Source organism: Anolis sagrei, chromosome 1, assembly GCF_037176765.1.
Source record: "Anolis sagrei isolate rAnoSag1 chromosome 1, rAnoSag1.mat, whole genome shotgun sequence".
In the NCBI taxonomy this organism is placed as follows: Eukaryota; Metazoa; Chordata; class Lepidosauria; order Squamata; family Dactyloidae; genus Anolis; species Anolis sagrei.
Window position 1 is genome coordinate 120,384,082 of NC_090021.1, and position 26,511 is coordinate 120,410,592.

General features: G+C 38.9%; 1 protein-coding gene across 3 annotated transcripts in view; it reads right to left on the bottom strand.

The window, feature by feature from the left end:
* Positions 1-26,511, bottom strand: part of SNTG2 (syntrophin gamma 2) — a 263,517-nt gene that overhangs the window by 17,309 nt on the left and 219,697 nt on the right. For all 3 annotated transcript variants that reach the window (XM_060752734.2, XM_060752731.2, XM_060752732.2), the window contains 2 exons: positions 14,722-14,793; positions 5,692-5,901 (listed from right to left, as the gene is read on the bottom strand). In XM_060752734.2, the coding sequence (XP_060608717.1) occupies positions 5,692-5,901; positions 14,722-14,793 (282 nt within the window). The remainder of the gene's footprint in view (positions 1-5,691; positions 5,902-14,721; positions 14,794-26,511) is intronic.

Here is a 26,511-nt window from a genome sequence, read left to right on the forward strand (position 1 = left end):
ATACAAAAATATCTATTTCTGTATTAACTGATGTCATGTGTTGTGTTATTTGTTATTGTTCTCTATTTTGTCTCACAGGGAGAGGCTGGGAAGTTTTTCTTGTGGATGTTGTTGCCTTTGACTGTGTTAGAAGTAGGACAATGTGCCATGTTGCTCACTGTCATTGGGTGGACAAGAATAGACTTCATATAGTTCCTGTATGTGCAACTAATGCATTTCAGTAAAGTATGTTTCCTGGATTGTGGTAACAGTGTTATGGAATGACTTCAGATGTAATATAATATAGTTGTGTTGACCACAGTAAAGTACAGACATTAGATATAAGAGACACTCGCTGGAACACCTCAGCAAGCGAGAGTTCAAAAGTGGCAGGCTCAAACCCAGAACCTCAACCAATGGCTGACACCAAATGAGAGACTCCCCCCTGGGCACACAGAGGACTGGGTGACTTGGAAGGCGCTGAACAGACTGCGCTCTGGCATCACGAGATGCAGAGCCAACCTTCAGAAATGGGGCTACAAAGTGGAATCCCCAACATGCGAATGTGGAGAAGAGCAAACCACTGACCACCTGCTGCAATGCAACCTGAGCCCTGCCACATGCACAATGGAGGACCTCCTTGCAGCAACACCAGAGGCACTCCAAGTGGCCAGATACTGGTCAAAGGACATTTAATTAACTACCAAACTCACAAATTCTGTATTTTGATTGTTTGTTTGCTTTGTTCTGTTAGAAATGTAATATAATTGACTGGGTGCCCTGACACAACAAATAAATAAATAAATAAATAAATAAATTAGATATAAGGAATCGAAGCATGTTTTAGAATTGATTTTCTACTTGGATTTCCCATCTGCTGAGGACTCTACTTTGTTAATTCACAAACAAAACTTTGTTTTGTACATCTGGAGGACCATGTTTTCTCGCCATCCCAATTTATGGACTAGTTTAGTTTAATAAGACAAGGCAAAAGAAAACAATGGATAGTGTTTATATTATCTCCTATATCCTTGCATATGGCCATAAATTGGACCTAATGTTTCAAGAGGTCTCTTAAATAAATCGTGTGGTTTATTCAGCATTGTATTTTGTCAGAACACCATTCTGTGAATGAAGCAGAAGGTCAAGTAGAAGGGCCCCTTTCCATAGCCTCTCAACCCCCAGTGCCATAGTCTACAGCAATCAGGAAATCCCCTCCCATCTTACAATATCATCATACGAGCAAATTTCAGTGTTGTAGGATGCTCCTGCCCCAGTTGAGCCATGAAGTCCCACACTACTCATCAGATGACGTAGGCTCACTTCTGGTGGAGCTCCATGGCTCAATTGGGGCACAAGCATCTACAATGCTGCAATGGCAACACAGAAGCCTCCCCATATTCCATTAGGAATAAAGAGGCCAGTGTGGAGGGAAGCAGCATGGCAATGCTTCTCCACTTGTGATGGGGAAGGGTCACTGCCAGTGAGGCAGGACACTAGCATTGCCACGCTGCCCCACTGATTCGTCATGGAGGCTGGTGAATTGGAACGTGGGACCTCATCAATGTGATGAGGTTCTAGAGAGAGCATGACTGATGGGAGAAGAAGAGGCATAAAAATGCTTCTACATGCCCCCACCCCTACATTGGCCTTTGTGGACAGATATCTAATTTAACCCAATGTCTGCAAGTTATACAGAATCCTTTATTCAACTATGTTTATGTTTTTGTGTTATGAGCTGGTAAGATTAGTTACAGTGATTTTTTTTTGTTAAAGCATATCTATATGAACATTTCTAAATGTTTATGAGTATGTAAGAAAATATAGCTATTGTATTTTATAGAGGCAACTTTAAATTTTTTGTACCACTAGGTGATAGTATAATAATATGCAACAGTGGAAAACATCAGCAGGGGTATATAATTTAGCATTTGATGTGCTCCAAATGGGGCAGGCAGTTAAAAGAACATGATTAGTACAGACCATGAAAATGAGATCAGCAACAGTACTCTGGAATAGACCTGCAGGGAAGTGATGTTTGTGCCAATGAAGTTGCGGGGGGGGGGGGGGATATATTAGTCAAGATGGTTATGGATATATCCTTGCCACCTCAGTGTTTGCGCTATATGAGAATTCAGATTAAAAAGTTATGGGACATAAATTTTAGCTTTCATGTGTGAAGACTTTTAGATTGATCTACTGGGTTTGCACAATCACAATTAGCTTCTTTGGTTTAAAGGCTGAGTTTTTTGTTGTAGAAAGTTATGTGTAACTAGTTTGAGTTCATAAAAATATATACATCATTCACACTGCAAACAAGTCATAGGGAAAATATAATGTCTTCACGTATATTTTCAAGCATGCAAGAAGTGAATTATTTCTTTTTCCTGGATGCTAGATGCTGTTGAATGCATGGGTCCTTCGGCACAGCAACTTCCCAGAATGCCTTTAATCTTGGTAAGACCTGATTTAGAGCCTGACAATTATATGAAACTGTCCAATCCTTCTTGGTTGGTTCATGCATTAAAAAGGCACTGTATTTGGGGCAGGAGTCCCTTTGCCTAGTGACTGAAAATGGCAGCCTTGGGGTGCTAGGAAACATTGGATATCTAAATGCCAAACAACTCATCAAATGTAATTTGGCTAATTGCAGAAATGAGTATAAAAGTATAAAAAGATGGATAACATTTTGAGGGATAACAATCTAGCACCTCAGTTCTTGTGGGTTTTTTCGGGCTATATGGCCATGTTCTAGAGGCATTTCTCCTGACGTTTCATGGTGAAACAGAGCCGTGATGTCTTCTGGGAACCTCTGGTTGATGAGTGCCATGGTGTCTGCTACCGGGACCATGGTAAATAGAGATACCACATCGAAGCTGATCAGTTTGTCGTTTGTATTTAGCTTGAGATTGCTGATTTTTTCTATGAAGTGGGCTGAGTCCTTGATGTAGTGTGTAGTGAGCCCAATATGGCTTTGTAACTGTGCAGCAAGAAATTTTGCTAGGTCGTATGTGGGGGATCCAATGGCACTCACGATGGGTCAGAAGACATCACGGCTCTGTTTCACCATTGCCTCACCACCAGTTACTTTCAGTGGGACAATGAATTCTACGAACAGAAAGATGGAGTAGCTATGGGGAGCCCTCTCAGCCCAGTCATAGCTAACTTCTACATGGAACACTTTGAAGAACAAGCCCTGGAGACAGCAACCAAAAAGCCCACGATATGGTTCAGATATGTGGATGACACCTTCACCATTTGGAGCCATGGAGATGAAGAACTCAACAGGTTCCTGGACCATCTTAACAGCATCCACCCAAACATCCAGTTCACCATGGAAAAAGAAAATGAAGGAAGACTGCCTTTTCTAGATGTCCTAGTCATCCGCAAACCAGATCAACAATTGGGTCACACCGTCTACAGAAAACCCACACACACAGATAGATATCTACATAAAAACTCCAACCATCACCCAAGTCAAAAAAGAAGCACCATCAAAGCCTTGGCAGACCGTGCAAAAAGAATCTGCGAACCCCACCTCCTCCAAGATGAACTGAACCACCTCAACTGGGCTCTCCAGGCCAATGGATACTCCACCTCAGACATCAGAAGAGCTGCAAGACCAAGAACAAACCACGAGAGTAAAGATGAAGATCCACCCAGAGGAAAAGTGTTCCTGCCATACATCAAGGGAACCACTGACCGCATAGGGAAGCTGATGAGGAAACACAACATACAAACTATCTACAAACCCACCAAGAAAATCCAACAAATGCTACGTTCAGCAAAGGACAAGAGGGATCCTCTCACCTCTGCAGGAGTCTACCGTATACCATGCAGCTGTGGACAAGTCTACATAGGGACCACCAAACGCAGCGCCCAGACACGCATCAAGGAACATGAAAGGCACTGCAGACTACTTCAACCAGAGAAGTCAGCCATAGCAGAGCACCTGATGAACCAGCCTGGACACAGCATATTATTTGAAAACACAGAAATGCTGGACCACACCAACAACCACCATGTCAGACTACACAGAGAAGCCATTGAAATCCACAAGCATGTGGACAATTTCAACAGAAAGGAAGAGACCATGAAAATGAACAAAATCTGGCTACCAGTATTAAAAAAACTCCAAAATTATAACAGCTAAACAACAGAGAGGAAGAAACCAGGCACAGATTAACACCTCCCAGCAACAGATTTTCCCAGGTTCAGGCAGGCCTTCAAATGCTAATGAAGGTGATTAGCTAAACATTCACACCTAATTGCAGCAGGGAAGAGCTCCTTGCCCCACCCCAGCCATTCCACAGATATATAAACCCACTGTCCTAATTCCAACAGACCTCTACCTCTGAGGATGCTTGCCATAGATGCAGGCGAAACGTCAGGAGAAATGCCTCTAGAACATGGCCATATAGCCCGAAAAAACCCACAAGAACTGAGTGATTCCGGCCATGAAAGCCTTCGACAATAAATCTAACACCTAATAATTAAATGAGAACTACTGCACTGCTGTGCTGAAAAATACTAAGTAAAATAACTATTTATATTGTTATACTAAAAAAAAAATGCTTATTATTAGGTATCCTCATGTCAACTCCGACTGAGAGATATCCTTTCATTGGGTTTTCTTAGCAAGGCTTATCTAGAAATGATTTGTCATTGTCTTCCTTTTATGCTAAAGCAGTGCGACTTACGACCTCATCACATGGACAAAACTGCCCGTCCTATGATAGTTTCACCTCAGTTCAGAGATGAAGCCCATCAGAACCCAATGATATAGGTCTACTTTCAGGGGCTCCGTCCCTGAAATGAGGTGAAACTGTAATAAGAGGGAGCAAAGAAAACATGGGAGGCTTTCCATGTTCTCATTAAAAAGAATGGTTAGAAAGCCCAGCAGCAATGCTTCCCTCCCCCATGGGTTGAGGTAATGGGCAATGCTGAACATGGGGTAATGGGTTTCCCTGATTTACCTGATTTGCCACGAACCATGGCGAATCCCCCCACTATCACCTAGCTTACTGACTTCAATGTGATGAGGCCCTTACTCAGGGTCACTCAGTGGGTTACAATGAATGAACAGGAATTCAAAATCTGGCCTCCAAATGTCCTAGTTCAACACTTAAACCCGTTACTTAGGTTGGCTCCCTCCAAATCTCACTTTACTTTCACATCATACTTTTTGAATCAAAACATTGAGAGGTCACCACTAATCCAAGAAATGTAGGGACATGAGTACATTAGATTAGACTTCTATACCTTTACCTGGGAAAAGTTACCAACCTTTGTTTGTCCTTAATCATTTTCACAATTATGTACTTAGTCACAATTGTGATACTATTACCACAAACTCTGGCCTGTGGGACCCTTTGAAAACCATGTTCCAATGAATGCAAGGAGGAAGACATAGATATATATTCCCCTTTCCCACTCAATAGATGAGTGTGTTTTCTATGCGCAATTGTTTCCAATATAATGTTATATATTTTTTAATTATGGCAATAGTATTCACTTTCAGAGCTTCAGAGATAGTCACATAGCAGGATAACTCCCCCACCCCCACATAGTCTGAGCAAGCTCACACTATTCCTAGGTACATTAACATTCTCATACAATTTTAATATTGAACATATTCAGAATGCATTATAAAACCAATTATAGTTATAGAAATTCTAAGTGTTTGAGCCATGTACCTTATATTATACTTACCCCTGTTCTCTGTACTTCTAAAAAAATCGCTTTTTGAAAGGATTTTTCCCATACGGCCAGCTCACTTCCCAACTCTACATTGAAATAATGACTCTTGCAATGTCCAACCACGACACTGAAACAATATGGTCTCTGGTCTTCAAGTTCATAGTCTTGATGGATACCTAAATATAAGTTTGCTTGAAGCCAGCAATCATCATTAAGCCAGAGCTGAAATATACAGTTCAACAAAAATTGATTAGAATGTCATCAGAAATTGATATTTTTCATACTGATATGATTCATATGTAATGGAGGAAGGAGGATAATTGATCAATTGGATAGTTGGAGGTCATTTTTGTTATTTTAGATTTTGATAAAGAAGCTTAGTTATTTATAATTGTAGCTTGCTTGCCCCCCCACCCCCACCCCCCATTTTATCACATCATTTATGTTTATGCAATATTGTCTTTATATGTTTTATATTATACACATTTTGGTTGTTAATAAAAATATTTTTAAAAAGAAAAGAGTGACTGAAACAGAGTCATCAGTGGAAATCATGGCCAAGTGGAGTCCATCTTGAACCGCAACCCCCACTTTGCTAGCTTTAATCATATTGTGTTACAAGGTAATTATTTTATGTGTATCTGTTGGTAGGAGGATGGCTATATTAGAAAGTATTCTGATGTAATAAAACTATTTTGTCAACAGTCTTAATTGACTCTTCTGTGCTAATGTATATATCTTTTCCTTCTGGTCAGCTTTAAAAGGAGAGGTGGTATTAGTGATCTGCCCCTCTCTCACCTCATAGCTCCTTCCTCTTTCTGCCACAGAACGACTTTTCTAGTGTATGTTGTTGAGCCATCACTTATATAGTTACCACATGCTAAGATTAATATGAGCACAGCATCTGCACCAGCATCTTTCAAACTGTCCAGATGCTTATTGAATGAAAAATCTTTGCTGACCTAGCTGTCATTTATTCATACCTATGACCCTTTCCTCTAAAAAACAACCCAATTGGTCTACATGCCAGCAGCCATATGCTTCGATGGAAATGCCTTGGGGTGGAAGCAGCTTTTTTGGTAGGTAATCTGCAACTGAAGGGCACATTCTGTTTATTTGTCATTGACACATTCCATTTATATTTATAGGTAAATTTTCTCAGAAATTCCACTTCACGGGGACATCATTATGGATCCTTCTCTGCCCAAAGTGGAAAAAGGAAGAAGCTTCCTATATGCTATACCATGATATTGAATGCACTGACTAAGGGCACATCTACATGGGCATCAAAATGGGTCAGAGTTGTCTCTGTGGTTATTCTATTATGCACAAAGCAATCTCACCCACAGTTGTGTCCCATATTAGGAAACACCAGGGAATGCTCCTTATCTACCCCAAACCTCTGGAGCAGTCCTGCACTTTGGGCTAGTTATGATCTGGAGCCCTCGGTGGCACAGTGGGTTAAAGCACTGTGCCAGCAGGACTGAAGACCGACAGGTCACAGGTTCGAATCCGGGGAGAGGCGGATGAGCTCCCTCTATTAGCTCCAGCTCCTCATGCAGGGACATGAGAGAAGCCTCCCACAAGGATGATAAAACATCAAAAATCATCCAGGCGTCCCCTGGGCAACGTCCTTGCAGACGGCCAATTCTCTCACAACAGGAGCGGTTGCTCCTGACACAACAAAAAACAACAACAAAAAAACAAAAAAACAGCCCCATTATTCACATAGGCTAGTGCTGCCATCCTGTTTCCCCCATATTCGGCAGAGTGGGGAAAACTGAGTTACACTTACCTGTGTATGTCCTTATCATTGCAGTGGCAGCTGCAGAGATTAGAAAACCTCCTGGTGGTAATTGGGCATTTTTGCCCATACAAGCAAAGGTGCCTATGTGACTCAGAGAGTGAGAGGGAATGCTCCCTCCTTTCTCCTTCTGCTCTCTGAGTCGTGTGGGCACCTTTGCTTTCCTTGGCAAATGGTTCCAGAAACACAGAGCAGCTCTTTGGTGCTCTGTGGCAACCACTATGGCGATGACAATGTGATCATAGTGGTCATCCAGTGGCTGAAATGGGTTCAGCCCTGCTAGGTGGTCTGGATTCCATTGTGTTACTGCAGAGGAAACAAGCAATGTAGCTGCTCCCAGGGATGGTCCAGAATACTGCCACTCTGGACTGATTCCATGTTAATTGGTCTGTGTAAATCAGAGGTTCCTGATTTACACAGACCAATTTAAAAAAAAACAGGGACCACTTTGACCAGGGACCACTCTCCAACATTAGTACCAAAAGGGTTACAAATCAGTTTTGGGTCAACTTTAGATTTTTGGTTTGGTTATTTGGGATGCTGACTCAGAAAATTGCATTGGAAAGGTCACATCAGCTCTAGTTTCTGACACAGAACACATGCCATCCAGTAGTTGCCATCTGCTCGCCCTCAGAAAACCATATTTAATAATCTAGAGCTGATGTGGTAGTAGTCATCTTCCATGGCTAGTCAGCCCCTTCCCTCCTGATATCCCTGTTGCCTCGGCACTACAAGAGGGTTTCGCGAGACCAGTCACTCTCATTGCCGCGTGGTTTTGAGGCAATGGTGTAGTAATGGTGAGTCCATGGACCATATTCTCATTCTTGGGGACCACAGGTGTAGATGGGCTCTGAATTTAGGCCAGAACAAAATAGTCTTTGTGTGTATCTATATTACAGAGTGAATGTAGTTTGATACCATTTTAACTGCCATGATGCAATGCCATGGAATAAGGTACTTGTAACGTTTATAAAAACTTTAGCCTTCTCTGCCAAAGAGTGCTAATGCCTCACTTCAGTAAAACTCTCATTATTCCATAGCATTGGTAATGAAATGGGTATCAAACTGTATTAATGTTACAGTGTAGATGCACCTTAATGGAACAATGCAAGTGTAGAATTTTAAAGGGGGGAAAGGATTAACACTCATAATTCTTTCTTTACATTGCATTCAGCTTACAAAAAGATTTAATAGTACTGTGCTAAGTGATTTTCATCTATATTTTGTAGTGGTAGCAGTGGAGTGTGCATGTAAATGTATGAACAAAAGGAGTGGGAATGACAGGACATGTATGTCACTAGAGCACATTGTGTGAGAGAAAAGGGGACAGAGGAGCATCGCATCTATGTGATCCTTAATGAATATGGCCCTGGCGTAAAAACTTTCCCAACACTGATTTAAAACATTCTGCTTAAAACAGCTTAACATTAGGGCCAGTTTCTAAAATGATATGCAACTGTTGACTTCAGGAGTGGGTGACGATAGAAAACGTGGAAGATTATTGCTATACATGACAATGGCATCAAGAACTATCTATGCTCAAAGATGGAAAGACGCAATGATTCTGACACAAAAGTATTTGCTTATGAAAATAAGTGAACTTGCAGAAATTGATACACTTATTATGTTTAATAAGTTCAAGGAGAGATCTCTAACCAACTTTAAGAAAGACTGGGACCCATTCATTACATTCTGCCAGCAAACATGGGGTCAGACCTCCATCAGTGGTTTTGGGACTAGTAGAGTATTATTATGGGCAAAGGATGTATCAATGGTTCTTTTTATGTAATGGGTGTAGAATATTGAGAGACTATAGCCATCAGACAAAGAATGTAAAGCCCTTAGATTGGATTGTATGTAGTGAATGTTTTCTGATGCTTTGAATGTAGCAGCAATGTGTTCTCTTTTATTCTAGAAAAAGTATTGTAACTTTTTTTGTTTGTTAGTTAGTTTGTATGTTTATATGTAGGTTTTGAATTAATTTGTTTTAATATAAATTAATTATATAAAAAGGGATGGGTGACTGCAACAGGGAAAGGAGACAATGTTCACTTCAGTGTATCTGAGATAAGTCTTCCTGATCTTTTGGGCCAAAGACTGCAATCAGAAGTAACTCCTGGCTTCTTTACACTATGTAATGAAATTAGAAGAAAAATATGGTCCTGGTTTGAAAATGTTATTTCCTGTTTAATTGTATGTTACTTACTTGGAAAGTAGGTGTTATGGCTCCAGAAACTTCATTTTTATGGCCGAGGGTAGTCCTATTATTTCCTTCAGTCTATGCACTTTGTAATTTTCCTTAATGAAAAGATGCCGTTACCCTTTCAATGGGCTTACCGCAACAAAGTTTTTGCAGTTTGATAAACTTTTTCCATTTTTTAATAATAGAACTAATTAGGAAATGACATTTATAACCCAGGAACAAAAAATATGTTACAATGTGTTGTCTAGGAGTTTTATAGAAGTTCTAAGGCTTTGGAAGAGTGTCTTTAGCAAATCTAGCACACCTGGAGATAACTGATCTTTTCAAATGTTTCACCTCACTTTTTGATATGTAGGTCAAAGGTTTGGTGCAAGGGGCACTTGGTTTACAAAAAGCAGTTGGTGAGTCACTTGTGGGGCTAAAGATCAGACTTTTACCAGCCTTGGTTTGCTTCAAAGTAAGTTTCCCCCTGAAGCTCAAATGCAAGGTATATTCATAGGCTGGAACAATGCCAGGTAAGATAATGTCTTAAATGCTTCTATTTCTTATCATTTAAATGAGAATTATGATTATCTACTTGACATCTGTGCTGTGAAGAGAAATGTGATAAATATTATTTAAAAGAATATGATCACCCAAATTGTGATACTTAAATGACAATGAGAACCAGCAACATAAATAATGATGTACCCATACCCATGTGTGTTTGGTTTATTAATGTTGACTGATGCAAACAATACTGCTGTGCTGATATATTTCAATAAAAGGTATCTCGTTTGAAAATCCTGTAAGCCACAATGTACAAATCAAACAAACAGCAGTTTTAATTATGGGCTCATAATATTTGTTTTATGCTTCACAGGTTGCTTTGTTTAAATATCTTCATAATGACATCCCCATGAAGCAAAAGAGCCAAGGAAATTTACCACTGATGAAAAAGCTATTAATAGGAGTGGAAACACAAGAGAGAAAATATAGCTTAATTATATTTTAATTGCACATAGAATCATAGAATCAAAGAGTTGGAAGAGACCTCATGGGCCATCCAGTCCAACCCCCTGCCAAGAAGCAGGAAAATTGCATTCAAATCACCCCTGACAGATGGCCATCCAGCCTCTGTTTAAAAGCTTCCAAAGAAGGAGCCTCCACCACACTCCGGGGCAGAGAGTTCCACTGCTGAACGGCTCTCACAGTCAGGAAGTTCTTCCTCATGTTCAGATGGAATCTCTTCTCTTGTAGTTTGAAGCCATTGTTCCGCGTCCTAGTCTCCAGGGAAGCAGAAAACAAGCTTGCTCCCTCCTCCCTGTGGCTTCCTCTCACATAAACACCATACTCTTGAAAAACATATACAGAGTTACCTTTTTTAATTAAAAAATATAACTGAAGATATGCTTATTTTGAAAAGTCTAAAACATATTTGATTATAATTATGTGACATACTTGATTGTAGAACATACCAGTTAAAAATATCAAATGAATCCAAAATAAAACTTTGTCCTATAATTATAGTGGATCCATGCTATAAACAATAAGACAAAGATGTGCTAAATGCAATGGTATCTGGGCTCACTGCATGACTACATAATCTCAGGAGGATCGAGACAAATGCACACATTCCAACAGTCATAATTTGACAATGACAGTCCTGATTAATCCTCTGTTGTCCTAATTCATGTCCCAGTTTCTCTCTCCTCTTCCCATCTTTCCATTTGTCCTCAGCCTTGTTCATTTTCAGCAAACTAAGTTAAAAGTGCAAAAATTGTTTACATTACTTTAACTCAACAGCTGGGAAGGAGATTGTAGGGGGGGGGTAGCATCTTGCCCTTGCTAATTAGGCCCAGGAAAAAGCAAATTGCTGCATCTTTTCCTAGCTTGTGTGTGTTTTGTCATTAGTCATATTTGCTGTCTTGACTGAGGATCTCATCGGATGGTGGTCCAGTAGCCAGGAGTCAGCAAAGGAAACCATGGGCCAGTGGGGGAAACCATGGGGCAGCGCCCAACTTTGCCCCTTACCATTCCATGGTGTTTCTCGGCTGTCCCTGTCTTGTCAAATGAAGCTACAGGTAGTCACCCATATACTCAGGGCTTCTTCTGAGCACAATGTTGAGACAAATCTGGGATGGAGCTCTGCATCATATAATGGGCTCTGTCGGGCTCTGTCCTGGCTCTGCTTCGGCAGCAATCTAGGATGGGGAAAAACTCTGTCTGATGAGGCCCCATATGTAGATGTTGCTTGGCCACATATGTCTTGGTTTACACCTGAGAAATGTTGGATGGTATGCAAACCCAATGCAACCACTATTCAACACTTCAGAGTCATTGGCTGAACAGATAAGAAGCAATTACTTGCACTAGGTAGTATTGGTAATTCCAAAACTTTGGACAAACATTTTGATTCCTGGCCTCAGATTCTATTTAGCACTTTGCCCAAAAGTCCTACATTGCCTTCCATAGGTGCATGAAATCTTTCTTCTTATTGTTGTTTTAGCTGCAGTCAGAACCTCACTCTGTTCGGCCTGGTTTTATGATTCCAAAAATCACAGTTTTTGATTTTTCTGACAGGGAACAGTCTGTGTCCAAGACCTTGAAAGATTTTCCCATTGCTCCTCATCCTGTGCTTTAGGATCTCTATTTCATTTGCCACACTAGATACAAAATCAATGGCAGTGAAAAGAATAAGCACTTCTGAATGCCAGTTTCTGACTCTCATTCCAAACCGACACATACACAGCATTCCAAAGTTCTGTAAAAAGATATATCCTCAACCACCCATTGAATTGAGACCTGGCTTTATGGTTTCTCAGACAATTCTCAGAGGAATTCCATACATACAATATTTAATCTGTATATGCAGATACCTCTTTCATTTGGGGATTTGCATTTTGCTTTTGTTTACACACAGTCCAAGATCTCAAGTTCCAGCTGGCTAGCCCGTCATGTTTCTCAAGGAAGGCAATCCAAAACTCTTCTATGTATTGTCGAAGGCTTTCATGGCCGGAATCACTGGGTTGTTGTAGGTTTTTGGGGCTGTATGGCCATGTTCTGGAACCTTCTAGAATATGGCCATACAGCCCGAAAAACCTACAACAATCCAAAACTGTTCTGTTTTGGAAGATTGGCTGTTTTGGAAGATTGGCTGTTAGGGTCGTGGCCTCTGGGATTTTTCTTTTTCTTTTTGGATGCTTATATTTGCTTTAATGTAGTGATAGCTAACACAAGAGCCTTTATGGACTGACTGACAAAAGAAAGGGAAATAAAAATAAATGCATATTCATGAGGTATAAACTCTCTATTTTAAGGGTCTTCACCTTAAGAATTTTGGAAACTGGAAGTGTTATGAGTAACAATTATTTTCAAAACTGAAGAAAAAAGTCATTATTTTTTCCAAGACGGTTTGGTTTATGGTGCTTAGATGGAACAGAGAGACAGTTAGGTATGGTGCTTAACGGCATAATAGGTTTTATCAAAACCGAGTCCTACTCTATTCAGTTTGGCTCACTCCAGCAAGTGAGTTTAGTCTCAGATTGTTATATAAATCTTTTTGTTTTGTTCATCTGTAGAAAACATTTTGAAATGATTTGCCTTTGAGTTATGTTCTCTTTTCTTCAGACATGACTAGCTACTAACTGTTATATCTTATATAAATGAATGGCTAAGCAGTAAAATTGACTTTCTGTCACAAGGGTCTGCCACCTGGTTCTGCTCCAGGAATAAACCAGGGCTACTTAACCTTTCAATCTTAAACATATCTCAATGATCACATATTTTTTGAGGAATCAAGTGAGGGATGGGAAAGAAACCACGCGGTATTCTACACTGGTGGATTGGGACCAAATATATAAAATGGTTCATTTTCTTTTAATTCAGATATGTGATGACAAGATAGTGAAGAAAAATATTCTTGTTATAGCAGCTCAGAAGAACATTTTCTGTAAAGCAAATTGAGCTCTTGAATTTGTAATGGAGAGGCTTTAATCTCTTCTAAAAATTAAGTTTACTCCAACATAATTGATTTGCTCTAAGTTTCCTTCATTATCATTTATTCTGAAGTGTCAACAGAACAGAGGGTGTAGTTGTACACTGAAGCTTTTGTGTTTCAGTTAATGTATTCATCAAGAGTGGCAATTAAGTGTTCATTTATTAAAACGTCAGGAACATAAAGGGCTGAATCTTGGGTAGATCATATTCAACCTTTCCTCTCACCCCCTGAAATGCAGCGACAAAATTGTTCTGAAATTAACCTTGTTAGAAATTTAAATGAGTGGGGGAATATAAGAAAATGAATAAACATGAATATTTTGACATTGGCTAATAGTCAAGCAAGGTCCATTGCACATAGTCCTTAATATTCAAACAAAAATGGAATTGAAGGTACTTGTGCCTTAAGAGTAAATGCTAGATATACATTTCTCCACTTATAGATTTTGGGTAATTCGAGAAAGGAGTACAATCCCAAAACCAAAGCATGAAAATTCTTCTTCTTTACAGATTGAACTATTCAGGATTTTCGGTGAATCGACTTTTGTGCATATATATCCCATTTAAAATGTGGACTTATGTATACACTCGGACATACAAAACTGCCTTATGTCTGAAACAGTCTGCTGAGCCATCCCATCTTACTGTTACCAAAACTACAAGGATGTAGTTACCAAAACTACATGATCTTTTTTTCTGGAGATCCCTAAGATTAAAACTGGGAATACATGTGTGCAGAGTACATGCTCCTGCATAAATCTACAGATAGACACACTAGAGGGAAGAACCAAAAAGGTGCAAAGTCACAGATATCAAATGTATCAGAAACAAAGTTAATCAGAATTGGTTCAGAAAGTATCAAGACCGAGTGGATGAGTGCTTATAGCAATTATTGCTATAGTTCACTGCTATGATCTATTTTTATAATTTTGACTACATTTCAGCTGACTTGGCTCTCTAAACTGAGATTAATCTGAATGCATCATTGATTCTGTTATTATGTTAAATGTAACCTTACATACTAAGATGCTTTTGTTCTAGTATTTGGGAGACTTACCTTGTGGACTTTAAAGAGAACCTCACAGAGGTTATAGATTTTTTCAGCCCGTACCCAGTCTAATGTGCTTACCTATAATGACAAAAGAAAGTATTATTAAATGTATTTAGGCCAAGTTCTTTTTGCCCAGCAAAAACATTGTCTTGCCGGTTCATATTTTTGTTCCTTTTTTAAAATCTTAATTTATTTTTCATTTTTATTGGAGGCTATTGTATCTACTATCAGTACTATAGACTGACACAGACATATATGGGTTTCTTAAGCAGTAAACATTTGAACAAAGAAAGGCAATTCCCTCTGTAGCCAGATGTCCCTTTCCTTTTTCATCACACAGAGGTGACATATTATGCTGCTAGAGTACAAATAATAGTGCTAAGGGGAAAGATCTGGTCTTTTGAAATGTATTATTTACTACACACATCCTACTCTCCTTTTGGGAAGTTTGTGGTAGTTAACATAAAGCTCCCAGGTGGTCTCCCAGCTGAATAGGCTGCGGCTGACTTAGATTTCACAATTGTCGGTATTGTGCTTCAAAACACTATTTTCTAGAAAAGTTGTAGGTCCTGATTCTGTGTCTGGTGCAGACATCACCCTAACTAAACAAAGGAGATGAATTTGAGGAAACTTGTAGGCTTGTAGTTACGTATATATTGAAATGTTTAATGAAGGCAATGTGGTTGCAAGTCTTAAAATGTTTGCCAAGCTTCTGCTATCAAAGATACAAGCCAGAATTTAAGGTAAAATGTTGCTTGCCTCAGCTGTTGACAGAAAAAAATTGGGAAATATTTCTCATAACAACTCAATTACAGGAAAAAATAATTGTTATTCAGATAAAATAAAGCCTCACTTTAGTACTTATTTTGGCCAGTGGCCTAAGATGCAACAATACACACACACACAAACATACATGTACAACATTAATCGCTGATCAGGATCTCATTATTATCATTGATCGGATCAGGCATTTCCATTGTGCTTGAAATACCACCTATGCTTCCTTTAGCAAGAATGCAGATGACTGTCTTCTATCAAAAGAAAATGTTTCTGTTTGTACTACTGTTACTACTCAGCCAAACTGAAAGACAGTTCCTAACTTGCTTTGGGAATGATTTAATAAAACTGACTTTGATCCAAGGGATCTCACTCATTGGTCACCAATTTAGAATTTTGCAGCTTTTCCTCTAGTATTTTTTTTTGCTTTGGTTGAAATATCCTTTTGCCTTTTGGCTCTTGATACCAGAGCTGAAGTAGAACAAGGAGTGACCTTCTGTTGTCACTAAGCCTTAGGATTCTCCACCTCCATCCATCATATTCAGGACTGCTTTTATTTGTCTGGGTCTTTTGCAACCACCAATGTCTTTTTTTCCTTTTTTTGTTTGTAGCAAAGATGGCTGGGGATGATAGATCAGAAAGGACACACAGTGTACTCCATTACAAAGAAATACTAAGATACCAAAAGCTGTATAGAAATTTGTCTGTGTATCCCAGCATGCAAGGTCATCATTAGAACACGAGTGACATTTTATGGTCTTTCAAGCAGCAAAGCATTCACAACACAAAGAGCTACAGAGGGAATTGCCAGTATTTGCAGTCTTTTTATGATCTCTCACGCGACATTTAATGGTAAATACCACCCCAAATCACTGATACTTTACAGCTTTCTTTAATCTAAAACAATATTAACTATATATTGTATGTTTATAATTGACAAGGACTTGTTAGAAAGCATGAAGTACATCACTAAGATTGAAATGGGGTACCCACTTACATGGAAGTAAACCTGATTGTACTTAGTGATATTTACATTTGAGCAGACATGCACTGTGCTGTCAATGCAGATTAGTGCTTTTTGAGTACTTGCTTAAAATCACAGTGACTGTGTCCAAATATTGTCATAAATGGCATGCCTCTGTTTCATGAGTCTAGTTCCATCTCAGTTACATTCAGAGCTGCTACCAAATTTTGCACATAGCTAAACTCTGAGATGAAGCTGAAAGTTCATTCATGGATAGAACAGACAAGGAATTTGGAAGGAAACAAAGGGATATCATGAAAACTCAGGGCCCGTCCCGACAGGGCCTTTATTGCAGGAACTCCCGCAATGAAGGAGTGGCTGTAAAGGAAATGAGATCCCACCTAAACATTGGGAAGAATTTCCTGATGGTAAGAGCTGTACAGCTGTGGGACATGCTGCCTTGCCATGTGGTGGAAACTCCTTCTCTGGAGATTTTGAAACAGGCTAGATGGCCACCTCTTAGGAGAGGTTTCATGATCTGTACCTGTATGGCTGGATAGGCCTTGTGGTATCTTTATGTGATTCTACGTTGAACAAAACAGCATGCAATCCATGAGAATCATGTTTTTGCACTCATGAAAAGGTCGTTGCTTTAGCCACATCTGATTTATTCTTAATACCTCTGACTAATCAGGGCATTCACATTCAAATAAAATTTTCACCTTTTTTTTGACTCAACAAACTGCCCAAAATCTGATTTCTGAAACTCTAATGAACATTTAAAAAATGAACATTTTTTTAAAAAGCAATCCCATGCTCATACTCAGTGTATGGAAATATGAGATTCCAATTTTGAAGTTGGTGCCACTGGAGGATTATTAAAAACAAGCTGAAATACCCCAGTATCAATTGAACATTTATATTAAGCATCCTTCTCAGATATAGAAGCCAAATGAACACATTTTTATTTTGATTGAGACTACATTGTATTTAGTAACCATGTAATCAATTGATTTCTATAGGTCTGTTCTAAATATGATTAAAATTTGGATCTAGCTCATTATATACTAGTAATTTGATTTGTGCTATGGTCATCTTTACAATTTCAAATCTGACTGGGGGTGGGATTCAACTTGGGCAGCCTTTTGTCATTTATATATATATATATGTGTGTGTGTGTGTGTGTGTGTGTGTGTGTATGGAGATTGTTATGATTAATTTATAAACAGCTGGTCTTTCCAAATTCTTCAATTGCCATCAAATTTGAAATATTCAGAAAGTCAGTATAATTAAAATGAATTAGAAGTGGGGAATGCCTATGAATAGCTTAGTGAGAATAATCTGTAATCACATTTGTTTACTATTTATTTAACGTGGTAGAGTATAGAGAACAATAGCTCAAAAGACCTTGTCAGCAACAACACAAAAACATAATTTTCACTCTCTAATTAGCCTCTTGAGCAACCATGGTTACAACATAATTGCCAGGGCCTACGCCTGCCCAATTGTTGAAAAATTATTTAATTTCTAAAGAGACCTCTTTGGTTTGTCCTATCTGTAACTACTTCTCCTGAAGACAGAACAAATCCTGACGTCTCTAAACTTCTCATACTTTGTATCATAATAAATCAGAGTCTTGTAAAAAAGCAAATTATAGACTTTTAACTGATGGGGGTAAAATTACACAGTTAAAGACGACTAAATGCTGAAAAAGCAGAGAATGATACTAACAACAAGAATTTATCAATATTACTACAAATATTTACTATGCTTGGAAAGTTAATAATTATAGTTACAATTTCTGCCTTTTTTTTAAAAAAAATACCACCTATCTGCTTTCTTGTTCTTCAAAGGTAACTAAAATAGTTGATTTTGAATTACAGAAATATTTGAATGCTACCAGTTTCAACACCCACAACAGAGATGCAGGCAGCAAGATAAAATACAACATGAAACAACACTTAAATACTGTGATGTTCTTCCTTTATCATCTAGTGAACCCACACTAAAAAGCAATTAATATATGACAGTGCGTAAAAAGTAATACAGTTATTCCTTCTGAAGTTATAGTTGTAATATAATGAAATGCAACATTCATGACATTACACAGGCTGGAATCCCATATGGCAGTTACAAATGCAAAAGCACCAGCCTATGCAGAGAATGATGGCCTGATCCACCCAGACTCCACTTACTGGGCAACAGCCCTTTGGATTGATGAGAGATCATTTCCTTGTCACTTGGGAAGCAGCTGAATTAACTTACATACAGGATTCTGGCTATATTTGTTACTGGAAGAAAGAGCTGATTACAAGTATATAATGTGTAGCTAGTTACATCAATTTCTGAATATTTTAAACCGCCTTAAGCATAACTGATCAGAATGCTACATAAACCCTGCAGAAGAAGGATTAACTTCCATTTCTCACTGGATCCAAACATGTGACAAAGTAATAAACACATTGCTAGTTTTCTCCAGCCAGTTTTATTACTTGAACTCATCGTCTGCCAACACAATCTTGGAAAATTAAAGATTTACAATCTTATAAAGTTCAGTATTTAATTACATTTGCATTACTGCAATACACTATGAATCAAGAGAAAAGAAGCAAGACTTAGCCTGTCATTCCACACATATTTAGTAAAGAATAAAGTTTCACCCATACATTTAGAAGCGTCATTAGAAAAGGTGACAATGCTTGCCAAATTGGAAGGTAATAGGAATAGAGGAAGACTGCACTACGGAGAATAGACCCAATCAAGAATGTCACAGCCCTGAATTTGCAAGACCCAGGAGATTATGCTTCTGGAACATGGCCATACAGCCTGGAAAACTCACAACAACCCAAACAAGGCTGTTGATGACAGTGGGTCTGGAGAGAGGTCTCTTATTTATAGAGTGCATTTGTATGCATGTATAGGGTTGCCAAGCTGGACCTGATTTGATGGCAATTATCAGCAGCAAGAAGAAGAATTTAAAGTTCTGTAGAATTTAGCAAAACCAAATTATATATATATATATATATGACATGAGTAAAATTCTTATTCGTCTGTGTGCAATGACTGCCAATTTGGTTTGAGGCACAACTGAGGCAAGAAGAAGAATTTAAAGTTTTGCAGAAAGCAGCAAAACCAAATTATACATGGACTCAGTAATATTTTTTAGTGTTGTATAATAATAATATTTTTTAGTGTTGTATAATAATAAACGTCAAAAAAACCAAGATTATGGCAACAAGAATGATTGACAACTGGAAAATAGAGGGAGAAACCGTGGAGGCCGTGACAGACTTTGTATTTCTAGGTGCAAAGATTACTGCAGATGCAGACTGTAGCCAGGAAATCAGAAGACGCTTACTTCTTGGGAGGAGAGCAATGTCCAATCTCGATAAAATAGTAAAGAGCAGAGACATCAGACTGGCAACAAAGATCCGCCTAGTCAAAGCCATGGTATTCCCTGTAGTCACCTACGGATGTGAGAGCTGGACCTTAGGGAAGGCCGAGCGAAGGAAGATAGATGCTTTTGAGCTCTGGTGTTGGAGGAAAGTTCTGAGAGTGCCTTGGACTGTGAGAAGATCCAACCAGTCCATCCTCCAGGAAATAAAGCCCGACTGCTCACTGGAGGGAAAGATACTAGAGACAAAGTTGAAGTAATTTGGCCACATCATGAGGAGACAGGAAAGCCTAGAGAAGACAATTATGCTGGGGAAAGTGGAAGGCAAAAGGAAGAGGGGCCGACCAAGGGCAAGATGGATGGATGGCATCCTTGAAGTGACTGGACTGACCTTGAGGGAGCTGGGGGTGGTAACGGCCGACAGGGAGCTCTGGCGTGGGCTGGTCCATGAGGTCACGAAGAGTCGGAGACGACTGAACGAATGAACAACAACAACAATAATAATAACAATAAACATTGACAAAATCACAATTTGTCAACTGCAAAAGGCCACTTTACTTGGATCTGCACGCATCATTTGAAAATACATCACACAGTCCTAGACACCTGGGAAGTGTTCGACTTGTGATTTTGTGATACGAAATCCAGGATACATATCTCATTTGCTGTAACATACTGTGTTTTTGTTTCAGTAAAATAATACTTTATTTATATATCACACTATCTCTCCAAGAGGACTCAAGACAGTTTCCAACATAGGGCAAAACATTTAGTTGCCAAGCAACACAAAAACCATACAGAAATGAAACATTATAAAACAACAATCACAAATCCAACTCACTAACTTGATTCATTACAAATCTTCCTGCTCTATGCCAGACTCAAAAGGGACTTCAAGGGAGTGGCGACGCGGGCGTTGCAAAGGGCAAAAAGGTATTGACCCTGAATCAGGAAAACCAGATCTGTTCTGGTCCCTCTTGAATCCCTGCCCTTCGGTGTTATTTATTATTAACAATACCAGATATGGTTAGAAAAGTAGTGCCTTTTGGTATCTCTTTGCCTCTTAGGTAATATTGAAAACTCACCTTCCCTCTCTGCCATGTGATCTACTCAGCTAGATTGGAACTCCCAGTGTTTCTTTCCTGTTTTCCTTCTTCAGTCAGTTCTCAAAGCATAGAAATGGATATGTCTCCAGAGTTTCTCCTTAGATTGCCCTGGTGGTGACACTGAAGCTTTAGAACAAGATAAGTCTACGGGAAGCTTTTTTTATTACTAGACAGATCAACTTTTTAAAAGAATGGCCTTAAAGTACCATAGTTTTCTGGCTGTGGCTTGTGCATCAGTGACATAATTCACTGCAGGTAAGTAAGACAAAAATCTAACCATTGCTTCCATTAGAAAACCGTAGTTCGGTGTTGATTATATTCTGTGAAATTTATTTCCAGTGATGTAATAAGTCAACTCATGAAAGGATAGATTTCTTGTACAAAGCACCCAACCGAACTCTACAAAGGCTACAGAACCAAAGCAGATAGATTAAAGCTCTCTGATATATCAGTAGTGCTATAAAGGTACCCTTGTGATAAAGGGATTTAAACTTTCTTCGTCATTGAATGCTTTTGCTGCCGTCTTCATACAATTCTTCTTGAATAATAGATTCGTTTTTAAAAGCTGGTTTAACTTATCAAGATTGACAGTGCTGATATTCAGCTTTGTCCCTTTAATTCAGCATTCATGAATGTGCTGCTGCGGGCACGAAGGGCTCCTATGACACATAGTTGCCAGAAAGTTCTACACTGAAGTGAATGACTTTTTCAGAAAAAAAAATCAATGGAACATAATGTCATGGCAAGTGTGTTTGAAGAGATTTCTTCTTTATTGAAATGAGGAAGTAGAAACTTGATTAGGAGAGAGTGCATTTTCATTTTCCTATTCTATACAACTAAAAATGAGGAAAGATCTGGAGAGGGTATCTTGGATATTACATTTGTTTCCTTTCCCATAAACACCAATACTTATGCATGGCTTGTAGAACTTATCTTAATAGATGGCTCTGCATCTCTTAAGTGCATATATTTGCATATTTGGCCAGTGGGATGGAACAAATAAAGATGGACGGTGAATGGTAATGAAATTAGACATCAGTGTCATGAGGAATTGTGTATTTCCAATCCATTCATTTTTCTGTTCACTCAAAAATGTGTCCCAGTTCACGTCACCATGTTTCACTCATACAATTGTTCAATTCATTCTTCATGGAAATCTGCAGTCTGCTTAGCAAATCCCTCAAAGCCAAACTCTGAAATGTCTCTCCAGAGCGGCAGAGGCTCTATCAAGATGTAGCAAGAAAATTCACCACTCTTGCAATGAAGTAGCCACTTGCTAATCCATGGGAAGGCTGGCCCTATAGTCTCTACAGGCAGTCCCCGAGTTACAAACATCCAACTTACATACGACTCATTGTTAAGAATGGAAGTGAGATAACAAGAAGTGAGAGAAATCTATCCCCAAGAAAGGAAATTCAGTTATCATGGGGAAGTGGTGTCTCCTCTGAAGCTTAACCACCAATCCTTGTTTCCACAGTCAGCCACATTTCTCAAAACCCAGTTATCACAGAGACAGAAAGTGAATATAGAGAAGTTGGTATGCCTCCCTCTCAAATATGAGCAATGCGATAGTATGTGGGGAAGGGCTCAACAAACATGTAATTCTTCCAGGCAGGCCCAAAAACCTGTCATGAGTCCAAAGAACACCTCAGGTAAACCCAAATTAATCCAGAGTAAACTGGGATTTCCCAGTTTTCTCTGAATTAAACACCTGGAAAGGTCTGGACTTTGATGTAAGGTCTGGATCTTTCCAGGTGTGGGCCCTATGGGGATCGACTCCCGAGATTACTTTCATGATCCTGGGGGTCAATCTCCACTGCAATCCTGGTTCTTTGGGCTGCAAGCGCCCAAAGGAGTGGGATGGCACCTACACCCTCTCTTCCAAGCCCCCCCCCCTTTAATCCAAAAACTTACATGAGGGGCTTGGCTGCATGCACAGGCTTGGTGAAAGGTCCTGGCAGTTGAAAATGATGCGTTGGGAGGTTGGGAGGAGGGAGGAAGTGTCTGAGCATTCAGCCAGATCCCTTATATAGGTCTTTGGGGTAAAACGGGAGCTGGGAGTTGACTCCTTGCCCTCTGGTTGACCTAGGAGAGCATGGAGCTATGCCCCCAAGAAAAGCCCAGGGTTTGGGGTGGGTGTGGCACCTCAATCTTGAGAGGAATTGGAATAAAATATCCCAGTTCCTGTCAGGATTCAGATTTGTCTGGAAGGGCTCTCCAGGCATTCTCACTGAAAAGTCAAACACTCTACTTAAGGAAGGCAGCAAACACTTTTCAGGCACTGTGTGTTACTCACTCCATGGGAAAGACATCTAGATCAGCTTGAAAACTGCCTCAGTTTCTGGAAACCTGCAATTGAATGTTGGCTATTCTACTGTGTATCCCTCTGGCCTTGGTTTTCTCAGCTTGATTTCTCCACTTCTTGATCTTCTTGCCTACACACCTTTTCTCTTTCTCTCCTCAAAATGAATTATAACTGAAATATTGTCTGGTTTTCACCAAATTCATTCCCTGCTACAGTATATCCGGTTAAAGATGGTCCCTTCAACTTCTGGTGAGATTTTTCAAGGGCTTGGGGAGGAGTGCTGGGATGACAAGGAGTAGAAAAGTCACTTCTGTCAATTCTTATCCATCAGCACTTCTTTGGATTTAAGCTCATATCAAAGGACAAAAATGAAATGGATACTTTCAAGATAATAAAGAAAAATGCCACAGTAAATAGACAGCATTGCAAAATAGGAAGAAATTAAATAGTGCCTTTGTCTGAACATTTTTAATCATTTTGAATTTGATCAAAGGGAACTCCTCCCAAACATGTTTGAAAGCCATAATTGAAATACATGATTTAATTTCATTTTATGGATATATAATTTATTGTTCTAATATTTCCATTCTACTTTATTTAAACATATTAAACAACACAGAGAGCCAGTAGAAGCATAATAATTTTTTTAATGTTTTTGCAACCATTTGTGCTGGCAGTGAAATTTCAGTCTTCCAATTACTGACTCTGTCTGTCCTAACAGTACTGATCTCAATGGGCTCCTTCCAGAGTACAAAATATGAAAGTCTTTATGTGACAGTGACTGAGAAAGAAGTGAAGTTCCAAGATTTTGCCATTACAAAATTTTACATTGTTAGATTTCTAACTTTCACTAACGTCACACAATTATTTCTGCAATAACAACTGTGGCAGAATTAATGGATGCCATAAAAATCCAAAGTACTGGAATACAAATGTGGGAATGTATCACAGCAAGCAACTTGGAAAAAAAACACGAGGAGTCTATGAGTTTTAGTAGAAGAAAAAACATATTTTATACAATCTATTTAACATCCACTGATTTGAGGGTGGAGAGATGTGGACTTGGTGGCGGCTCACAGACTATGCAGAGGGGCAAGGGTGGGCAACCCATTGAGATACAAGATGAAGAAAATGGGAAAAATACAACTCCAATGAGTTCTATACACTTGGTGCTTTTAATGTGACTAGATGTGACCAGAATGTTACCTGTGGTTTTCTCAAAATACTATTTATTTATTTATTTATTTACTGTATTTATTTACTGTATTTATACCGCGCCCTTCTCAACCCTGTAGGGGACTCAAGGTGGCTGACATAGATAGGCAACAATTTGATGCCAAAAACACACATAATAAAAACATATACTGTACATTAAAACTATCTTTAAAAACATATAAAATCTTAAAACCACTTATTTAAAATCACACAATTCAATAACATAGTCCACAGCTGTTCCAATTTGTCATTGAACTATTCCATTTTTTCACACTGATACATTACTCAATGAATGCTTGGTTGCACATCAACATCTTTAGCCTTTTGCTATCAATTGTGTGTGTTACAGGGGAGGTACGATATAAATAGAGAATCACTCTGTGTGGAGGCCTCTGGAGATATAAGACTTCAGTTGTGGCTGAATATTATTTGTGATAAGAAGCCTCTGAGGCTCATTACTATAAGAAATGCCCCCATGAATCAATAGAGTTAACTTCTTGCTTTAAAGAATGAATGATCACAGATACGCCCCATTTTAGACCCTGGGACATTATGCCATTTTTATAGTAAGAAATTTTAATGCCTTCCGTTCTGCTGTTATTAATGCTTTCCTGCTGGTGGTTTTATCCAATTTACATTGTGTTTATTACAATGTTTTATCTTTTTGCTGAACAGACTGAGCTCTGGCACCACGAGATGCAGAGCCAACCTTAAGAAGTGGAATCCATGTCATGCGAGTGTGGAGAACAGCAAACTACAGACCACCTGCTGCAATGCAACCTGAGCCCTGCCACATGCACAATGGAGGACCTTCTTGCAGCAACACCAGAGGCACTCCAAGTGGCTGGCTACTGGTCAAAGGATATTTAATCAACTACCAAGCTTGCAAACGTTGTGTTTTGTTTGTTTGTTTGTTAAAAATTCAATGCAACTGTTTGGTCTGCCCCTGACACGATAAATAAATAAATAAAATCTCTTTGCTTGCTTAATCTTTACCACTTTGAATTTTATTGCTAATTATTAGTTCAGAAAACACGAGTTGACATATGGCTTGCCAATAAAACTGATATTCAATTGAACTCCCAAATACCAGTTTAGGTTTCTTTTCCTCTGATGGCACTTTCTTTAACCCTTACCTACAGCCTTGCTAGGTCCAAGGATCACCAACCTCCCTGTCACATTTGCTCACTTGTGGCTTTAACTGGTGGCTTTTCAGCTCACTACCATGTTGCTGGAGAGTTAAGCCCAATCATATCCAGGACAAATGCCAAGGTTGACTAAACTCATTTCACTTGAAGTAGACAAGTACTAGCGAATGATAGCAGCCTTATGGGACACGTTCTAGAGCCCCATTAGCAATAGGGCTGTCTTTGAGGTAAGTATGCGTAAAATTGAAGCAGTCAAATAAATGTATATCATATCTTCATGGAGTATTTGCTTTTATGATGTGATTAAACACAGCTTGCTCTTCTTGTCCATTCTTCAAATTAGTGGTGCTAATTAGTGCTAATGACAATGTGGCTTTTGGTGATAACCACACCTGTCTATACAGAAGCTGACTGTCTGTCAGCACATTTTATTTAACAGATGCTGTTAAGAACACAGCCCAGCTGGTGAGCTGACAATCCTAGGATACAAAAATGCAATAGGAAGTTTTGCCCCATCTCTGCACTCAAAGTTATGTTTCCCTATCTGCTTATCTATTCATACAGAATGTTCAAAGGACAGATGTGTGTAAAATGGATTGGATTTTTTATTGTTTTATTTTAAAATAATAATATTATTTTGAATTAAGAAACAATAATATGCAAATTAAAATTAATTCCCTTGCCATGTTCTGCCATATTTGGTTAGCATTAATCTGTAATGATATCCCTATGATCCAATATTCTCTTTCATTCATAGTTTAGCTTTCACATGCTTTGATAATATCCTTGCCTACATAGTTTTGAAGAACATAAACAGAAAAAAATATGGAAACAATAGCCACAACTCTACCTTGGGAGACACATTCAACATAAGCATATCTACAAAA